The 9,735-nt window shown below is 42.7% G+C and overlaps 1 protein-coding gene across 3 annotated transcripts in view; it reads left to right on the top strand.

The window, feature by feature from the left end:
- Nucleotides 1–1,390: 1,390 nt before the first annotated feature.
- The window catches only part of cica (capicua transcriptional repressor a), a 28,999-nt gene continuing 20,654 nt past the window's right edge, over nt 1,391–9,735 (top strand). For 2 of the 3 annotated variants that reach the window (XM_060865985.1, XM_060865983.1), the window contains exons 1-3: nt 1,400–1,568; nt 3,089–6,782; nt 8,751–8,870. In XM_060865985.1, coding sequence (XP_060721968.1) covers nt 3,233–6,782; nt 8,751–8,870 — 3,670 coding nt within the window. In that variant the 5' untranslated portion in view covers nt 1,400–1,568; nt 3,089–3,232. Of the gene's footprint in view, nt 1,569–3,088; nt 6,783–8,750; nt 8,871–9,735 lie in introns of all 3 variants that reach the window. The other variant, XM_060865984.1, reaches the window with a different exon arrangement.

Below are 9,735 nucleotides of genomic sequence, written 5' to 3'. Positions count from 1 at the left end.
AGATTTAACGCATTAACCAATGGAAAAAAAAAACATTCATTAGAGAGTGACTAAGGTCACTTTAACTCTGGACTTGCACAGCACAGTGCCTTTAATCTTTAAAAACCATACACATTTATGTATATGTATATTTATGTATATGTATATACATTATTTCTTCATATTCTCCATATATTTCATATTTTTATATAGTTTTTTATATAGTTTTCTTATATAGTTTATACTTTCTTATTATTTTATTCTCATTTTATTTTTTGCTTTTCTATAATTTTTTTAATTCTTTATTCTTATACCGGACAGTTGCATAAAGCATTTCACTGCATATCGTACCCTGTATGTATGTGTATGTGATAAATAAATAAATTTGATTTTATTTGAATTTGATTTGATTGAGAGAATATTTTCGATGGTCGGTTTGAACAAAACCTCAACACGTCACCTCTGGACGGGACATTGTCCTCAATCATGACCCTAAAAATGGCTGGGCCTCTCTCTCTCTCTCTCTCTCTCTCACACACACACAAACACACACACACACACACACATTAATAAATGGAAATTGAACAAATACTTTGTATGTAGTTAAAATGTGGTCAGTGATCCTGGTGAAACACTTTTTTTTTTGGTGGGGGGTTGCTGGGGGGTTGGAAATGTCACTCTTGCCTGTCCTCAAAACCTGAGAGCCCTGTGTTTGGGTCACAGTAATGGTAACAAGCAAAATAAGTTGGCCGTACTGCTTGTTCGTTGGTCAGGAGTTTTACTGTCACCGACCAATCATAGATCGATTTGATGACGTCAGCTCTACTTTCTACGTTTCGAAAGTGGAGGCTTAAGTGTAAAAAACAACCGCTTCGTTATTGACTGCATTTGATGCAGTCACGGAAAACAGTCACCTTTTATTCCTGTTTCAAGTAAAAAGCACAACATAGCATCACTATGATTTTTAGTTAAAATAACGACCAAAGACTTTTATATGTTTCATAATTAAAGCTCAGTTTCTCAGAACAGTATATAGACCCTTTCTATTTAATATCTAATATGAAGTATATAAATGATTAGGGTTAAGGGTCCCCTTGTGTGTAGTATTGTGTTGTATGGTGTTCAGTCTTAGAGGTAAAGTCGTGCTATGTTGCTTGCCTTCGCCCTCCCACTCGTTTCCTAGACATTTCCTGCATCCCCATTGGTTGATGCCGGTTCAGGTTTGACCAGCTGTTTCTTGTTTTCGCGTTACACGATTGGATTTAACGCTCTGTCAATACGGTGTACTTTGATAGGTGGCGCCTCCTTTAATAATGCTATTCGTCTTCTTATTGGTTACTGTAACCTACAACGGGCGCTGATTGGTTGTAGCAGGGAGTTGTCAAGGCTTTGGACTTCATTCACCATTTTGCGTCTGTAGTGTAGCCCGAGCCGTAAGCGGCTAGAGACTTTTCCCCTCATTTGGACTGGTTTTGCGGAAGAAAAGCGTTGTGTTTAAACCCGTGCGACGGCAATCGCGAAGGTTCTGTATTTTTATCCGTTTTGTTTTCTAATCAATATTTATTTCAACGACTGTTATTATTGAAAGGGTGAGTTACAAGCTTGCTACAAATCTTTATTGTGCAGCACTGCGGTGGTGTAGAGTGTGTTCTGTAACGGTTATATCAATGTTTTAGTAGGTTCACCAGGCACACACACACACACACACACACACACACACACACACTCTCTCTCTCTCTCTCTCTCTCTCTCTCTCTCTCACTCACACTCACACACAGACACAATTACTCTCTCTCTCTCTCTCTCTCTCTCTCTCTCACACACACACACACACACACACACACACACACACACACAGGCTTGTAGAGGTGCACAGGCAGCCTAAAACTTTTCTCCCAATGTATTTGCACTACACCGGATACAGTAACTGTGTGATTGTAGCTACACTGTAGTCATAAAGTATCCAGTAGATTTAACAACATACAGCGGATTCCATAACGTCCCTGAACTATGGTACAATTCACTACAACCTTTTCTCTTTTCTATGCGTCCTTTTACTGTTTCAGAGTAAACACGTCTGTGTTGATGCGATACTGCGTAGTGTTTTTAGCCTTACGACTTTATACCGACACCTCGGGAACCGCCTAATTTAACTGTTTCTGTTTATTTTAATGGTGACAGATCAGTGAATCCTGCTGTGTCACACTGCATCTGTACACATTATAGTGTTATATGTCGCATTTGTCATTATAACGAGGCTTTGTGGAGCGTAGAAATGCGCTGCGGCCTTGTGTTGTGGACAGGCCTGCGTCACTACACTACTGTGTGTGTGTGTGTACGTGTGTGTGTGGTAAGTGTGTGTACGTGTGTGTGTGTGGTAAGTGTTTGTGTGTGTGTATGTGTGTGTGTGTGGTAAGTACGTTTGTGTGTGTGGTAAGTACGTTTGTGTGTGTGTATGTATGTATGTGTGTGTACGTTTGTGTGTGTGTGTGTGTGTGTGTGTGTGTGTGTGTGTGTGTGTGTGTGAGAGAGAGAGCTAGGAGGTTGTACACAGTAGAGCACTATGACCAAAACGAGAGATCGAAACAATGATCCTGTTCTGGTGTATTGCTTCATACACATAATTACATTGTTATACGTGATGTGTACTACAACATATTTTGTACTATAGAGTTTTTACATTGTTTTATATTATTCACAGGCACCCTACATGTGGGTGTAGGGTGAAGATAGACACACATACACACACGCATATATGTGTATATGATAGATAGATAGATAGATAGATAGATAGTTATGAGAGAGAGAGAGAGAGAGAGAGAGAGAGACTAAAATACCAGTCAACAAGGAATTCCCCCGCCTCTGCTGTTCCAGCCAAGAAACAAAAACCAGTGTGTGACTTGTCCAGGCAAGCACTTTTCTCGGTGTTCAGTTCAGCTTTGTTTTGGCATGTAGTCAGCTACTAAGTTGCATTAAGTTACATTATAATGTCCATATGTATAAACATCACAATGAAAGCAATTATAACATTTAATTAAAAAAAAATATGAAAAGTATTGCGATTGTTAAATCCATAAGTAATATATTTTTTTTCTGTTTTCCACTGCAGGGCTGTATTTTAAAAACAGTACATAGCGCAGGAATAAGAAAAGATAAGAGGCGTAATGAAAGAGGGAAACAAAGAGCAAGATATTGATAGACTGAAACGTACAAGAAAACTTAAGGACTAAACATTCTGTACAAGCTTTTGAATATGAAGCCTTTTAAAAAACAAGGCAGACGATCACCTCCATCCACACGAGCCAAAGGGAGTAAGAGAAAAGGGCTGATTGATTCAAGTCCAGAAGAGGAGAAGAGGGAAACAGAGGAAAAACCAAGGCTCTCACCCTCCTCTCCTAAGAGACTGATATCCTCAAATTCAGATTCATCACAGGATGAGCTAGTTCGAGCCATCAGAACGCCAGAGAGAGAGGGGAAAAAAGAAGTAATACTGGATACATCAGGGGATTATGGAAAGCCAAAGGAGCATTCTCTGAGCTTCAAGTCAGGTGGAACACAGAGTGATAGTAACAGCCCCAATCCCCCATCCAGCCGCAAAACAGCCACCTTTAAGGCCCGTGTGCCGAAGAAAAAGTATACCTCTGAGCACTATGCTGGAAACCATGCCAATGATGGCAATTCCAGTACTCCCCCACAGAGTAACAGCAGTACACCTCACAGCTGCTCCACTTCTAGTCAGTGCAGCACCACTGGAGCTGAATACTTAGACCCAGTCAATCAGAGCAACCAGGTACCTGTGGCCAACACCTCAGGGGTCATGCAAAATAGCATGGCACCACAGTCAAACAGAATGGGAGAAGAGCATACTGAGAGAGAAAAGATAAATACATCTAGTCCTCAGCGTTGCTCCTCCACAGACACAGCAAGTGAGCACTCAGCAGACCTTGAGGTGACATCACAGCAACTTGGATCCCACTCCAGTGTTCAAGGAGGCCAATCTCATGTTAGTCCTGAGCCTCCATTGGAAAACTTACCAGCTGGGCTTTCACAAACACTTGCTAAGGGTTTAAAGAACCAGAGGGTCCTGGCCAGAGTGAGCACAGCAAGAGGGGACAAGTGGCCACCTGACAGAGGGCCAGAGTCATCAGGGGTTTTTCGTGCTGGTGTTGTGCGAGAAGTCAGCGGAGAGCATGGAATTGTGGAGGTGCAGTTACATGGAGAGGAAACATTATGCAAATACCCATTCCGAGTGGCTTCTGATATGGTAGATGTTATATTGGATGCACCCCCTCCAGGTCATGCATCTGTGCCCACAGGAACACGTGTGTGTGTGCCCTATGGAGGTGATGGTGCAGGCAGCGATGGAGCACAACAGTGGTACAGAGAAGGCCTAATCACCCAGGTGGACCCTCACCCTGCTGTCTCCTTCCCTTATCGTGTCCAGCTCCAAAAGGATCCAGCAGAAAAAAAGGATAGAAATGGACCAGAGGAGGATTGGAGGGGCAAAACTGCTCAAGCAGTGTGGGTCTCAAGACAGAGTCTCCGCCTTCTTGTTCCACCATGGGACCTTGAGCTGCCTCAACATTCTGACCATGGGAAGGATGGTCGTAGAGTGGGGGGAAGAGAGAGAGAGTGGGAGGATAAAGAGGAGATGGAAGTGGAATCAGAGCTACACCATTTCAGCATGGTGCATGGAGTAACAGGGCCAGTCTTAGTTACTGGACTGTTACACCCTGAACCTTCTTCATTACCACTCTCCTCATCTTGTTCAGTTAGCACTGCCATCACTTCTGTACTCAGCATAACTCCAGACAGATCTTGGGACTGCAGCCGACAAAAAGAGCTGGAGAAAGAGAGGGAGTTGCAAAGGCAATCTGAAAAAGAACGAGAAAGGGAAAGGATTTCTTTACAAGCACCAGCCCCAGAAGAGGACATGGAGGTAAGCCATTTCAGCATGGCTCCACTCAGGGAGGGTAGCCTCACTTTAGCCATGGGCACCAAAACATTGGGTGTACCCTCTCAACATCGACCCATTCTTTCTAAGACTGACTACCTCAGCTCTCATCTGTCATTGGTGAGAGGCATAGGCACAACATTAACACCCCACTTACCCCTTGGCCCCTCCTCTGTGCTGTTGGGAATGGATGCAACCGCAGGGACTGCAGTTATCTCTTCTACCCCACAGTTGCCTCCACTGCCTCCTTCTTCATCTCGCAGCTCTCTGGAGAAAACCTCTACTTCCAGCTCCCATGGTACATCAGGGGGAGGTTCTAGCTCATCTTCTTCATCACGTTCGCGTACACCTCTTACAGCTGCTCAGCAGAAGTACAAGAAGGGGGATGTGGTATGCACTCCAACAGGAATACGAAAAAAGTTTAATGGGAAGCAGTGGCGGCGACTGTGCTCCCGTGAGGGCTGCTCTAAGGAGTCCCAGCGACGTGGCTACTGCTCCCGTCATCTGTCTATGCGCACTAAAGAGATGGAAGCAGGAGGTGGTTTGGGCAGAGACAGAAGTGGTGCCAGCAGTACAGGCACGCTCACACCGGATCTTCGCTTAGGAGGTCGTACCAGCAGTGAGATTGATTGGGATGAGACATCACACGACAGTAGTGAAGCCAGCAGTCGTGGAGGAGACTCGCGTCCTCGTCTAATTTTGCCTTCCCTCCTCCCACAAGAACTGCCACGTGATTTGTCACGCTTTGACTTTGATGAGTGTGAGGCAGCAAATATGTTGGTGTCTCTGGGCAGCTCACGCTCAGGTACTCCGTCATTCTCGCCTGTGTCCAATCAGTCACCATTCTCCCCTGCCCCATCTCCTTCGCCATCTCCACTTTTTGGTTTTCGCCCAGCCAATTTCAGCCCCATCACAGCACCTTCATCTCTCACCCCGCGCCGTCCACGCCATCTAAGTGGTACCAAGTTAGGTACACCCGGTTCAGAGCAGGATCGCCACCTCTCTGGCATTATGCCCACTTTCCAGACCAACCTGACTTTTACAGTGCCTATGAGTCCCAGCAAGCGTAAGTTGGATGCTCCTCCACCCCCACTTCCGATTGCACCTGATTATGTTAAGTCTGATCCCCAACTAAGTGACTTACAGTTGGGTCTCAATCCTGCAGCCTTCAGAGCAGTATCACCTCAAAGCCAGTCAAACACACCCTCTTCTCTTTCTTTTACTCGACCAAGGAGCACAACCAGTCGTCCCTCATCTTCTGCTGCATCCACCCCACCACCAATGTTGGTTTCTCCTACACCACCATCACCACTACCCCAGGACCCCAGCTCACGCCGCATTGTTCCCCTGCGTGATTCCCCCGTTATCGTCCGCAATCCTGATGTGCCACTGGCAAAATTCAGTGATGGTCCCTTGAGCAGAAGAACAAGCTCCCGCACCAGGGAGCATAGTCAACCACCTCATCTGGCTGTGGGTCTCCAGGCTCCTATTCCTATTAACAGAGCTGCCACAAATGGTACAGTACTGCTCCGGAACTCTGCCTCCACCTTGGTGCTGGTAACCTCTGACCAGTCACTAACTACTGTGTCAGCTGGTCATCAAACCTACTCAAGCCAGAGCCCCAGCTGTGTTTCTTCTTCCAGTATAGCCACTGATCCTGCCAGTTCAGGCTCTGGAAGGAGAGACCAAGACAAGAAGTCAGGTGATCATACAGATGTACAAGGAGGGATTATACCACAACCCATGGCCTGCCATCCGAGTCCCACTGCGCTACTGCCACTCATTCTACCAGCAGAATCTCCGCATCCTGCCCCTCGCAAAGACATTATAATGGGGCGACCTGGCACAGGTAAGACTGTAGAAAAGGTTATAAATTCTTTGTGGTGGTGGAAGGGGTCTGTGTAGTCCATGTCCTCTTCTGATAGTGTTTTTAATGGCGCACAGTATGATAAACAGTTTTTCATCTTTTTGCAAGTCTCACCATTTAAAATGGTTTACAATTTACTGGTTCAGAACTGCTAGTCTAATAAAGACAAGAAAATCACAAAAACAGTTGTGTAAAGTCTATTAATCTTGGGAGAGATTCCAGGTTCATGTGTTGTTTGGCTCATCATCTTTTTTATTAGGGATAAAAAGACTTTTATTTTGGCATATTTTAATATATACAAACTACTAGTGTTATATTTTCTGTTCATTCTCTGAAGGTTCCATGGCCAGAGCCTGCTTTTTGCCAATCTGGAGTAATGTCCATATTTTCAGGAGTTCTCCCTTACCTATTATGTCATAAGAGAGTAAAAACTCAAATGCTTGTATTTATCCGACAAACACAAAGAAAATGTTAAGATGCCATCATTTTCTCTGATTCACACATACTTTTGACATCAACCCTGACTAGAACTAGATTCAATTCATATTGTAACAATCTAATATTATGTAGGGAGTATAATATTTTTATATTGCAGTTACATCACAGATTTTTACTGTGCTTCATTTTGTTTGTCTCATCTGTGTTTTTAAAAACTTACCTGTTCTTTATTCTGAAAAGAAAATTTGTCATGCATGAATGCTAATTAATCTGCCTAGAAGTTCTGCTGTATTTTGGGTGACGTGTGTAGTGTAGCAGCTCGTGGGATTTAGAGAAATGTGCTGTAACTACTGCATTACGGTGGATTTAAACAAATTCTTACAAACTCATAACATTTGATGAAAAAAGTATAACATTATGAATATATTTCATCAACAGACCTGCCAAAGTTGACATATTTTGCATAGTAGGTACACAGTTTAACATCGACGTATGCTAGAGACTAAAGACTTGGTGAATGAAATGTTTTGTGTTTGTTTATATAAAATAAAATATATCAGTGCATATTCATCTTCTATTAGGTATGTAAATTGTTGATGACAAATGAAAAGAAGGATTAGGGAAGCCACAGAAAAAAACAAAGCAAGCTGCGATGCACTTTATGTTCTGCCATATTTCTATCATAGCCAGCAATAACATTTTCAGAAATGTTTTTCTGTGATCGGACACAGCCCGGCTAGTCATCATTACCTATGTGAATCATGATCCTGTTGATGGTTCACTGGTTGTCCTTTTTGGACCACTTTTTGTAGGTACAAACCCCTGCATACCAGGAACACCCCAGATGAAATGCATTTTTGCAGATGTTTTTAGATTAATTCCTAATTAGTTAGATTAGGAAATATAGCAAATGAACAGGACATGCATGTAGTCAGAGTTAGAAATAATGATTTTAATTGCAATGATCAATATGTTCTTTAAACTTTGCTTTCATCAAAAAAGCCACCTATTGCACCAATTACAGCCTGGCAGACCTTTGCCATTCTAACTATCAGTTTTTCAAGGTAATCTGAGGAGATTTCACCAAATGGGTCCTTAGGCATCTCCCACAAGGTGGACTGGCTTGATGCACTACTCCTCAGTATGGTCAAGCTGTTTCCACAACAGATTGATAGGGTTCAGACCCAGAGACTGTGCTGGCCACTATATTACAGTCAGAATTCCAGCTGACTGCTTATTCTTTAAATAATGCTGGCATCATTTGGTTGGTGTTTTGGGTCATTATCCTATTGTAAGATGAAATTGGCCCCAATCAAGTGCTGTCTACAGGGTATGGCATAGTGTTGCAAAATCTTGTTATAGCCGTGACACTATAGACCATGACACTGTTGGTTGCGATAACGGGTCTCTGTGTGACAATGTAGATCTGATGTAAATCTGTTGTTTCTGAAATGGGTAAAAGTGGGTTTATATGTATCACACATTCTTATTGGATTCTCTGTCTTTCGATAGTCTGGACTAATGTGGAGCCTCGCTCAGTTCAAGTGTTTCCCTGGCATTCACTGGTTCCATTTCTGGAGACCAGCCAGTCAAATTCATCCAACCATCCTGATGGTCAAATACAAAGCAAAGGTAAGCAAAAAATGTTGGACTGAATCATGACATTCTAAATGTGAAATTAAATTTAAAAAATCTGAGCCACCTGAACTTGAATTTCTAACTGAATGTGAATTTCATGCTTTAGAGTGTGTAATTCAACGTTTGAAACTTTGTGTGTTAATAATCTACATCTGAACAGCATTACATGTTTTGTATTAATTCAGATATATAGATTCACTTTTTAAAATAACATCCTGATAATTTGTAGGCAAAAGCAGTCAAAGAACCCCCCTAGTGCCCTCTCTCTCTCTCTCTCTCTCTCTCTCTCTCTCTCTCTCTCTCTCTCTCTCTCTCTCTTTCTCTCTTTCTCTCTCTCTCTCTCTCTCTCTCTCTCTCTCTCTCACTCACACACACACACACACACTGCGGCATGTTGTGCATAGTAGGCGGCAGCAATGCTAGAAATAAAAGCTTGGAAGAAATATATTCCTATTGAAGATTCATGGTACCAAAATTTTCTCCCTTTATTTAATATAATCAATAACAAAGTTATACAAAGTTAAGATTAACATTTGAAGTAAGAATTATTTGGATGAGGGCTAGAGATTACAATGTTAGTATTCATGTTAGGCTGAAGGTGATGATTTTGGCTGGTTAATTAGTTTATTTAGAATGTTCCTCAAGTAAATAGCAGTTTCTCAGAGGCTTGAAGTTAGGTATTGCAATTAAACAATCAGCCACTAGATGGCATGTGTTACAGCAGTTTTTTCCATTCTCTGCATTTTTTGTCAACACCCTCTCTACACCTTCCCTGTAGACCAGTGAAAAGACAGTACCACAGGACTCCCCCAGTCTAACCAGCACCACACAGAGTATGTTTACATGCAAAGATTTTTGC

Source organism: Tachysurus vachellii, chromosome 3, assembly GCF_030014155.1.
Source record: "Tachysurus vachellii isolate PV-2020 chromosome 3, HZAU_Pvac_v1, whole genome shotgun sequence".
Lineage (NCBI taxonomy): Eukaryota > Metazoa > Chordata > Actinopteri > Siluriformes > Bagridae > Tachysurus > Tachysurus vachellii.
This window is presented reverse-complemented; position numbering and strand designations above follow the sequence as displayed.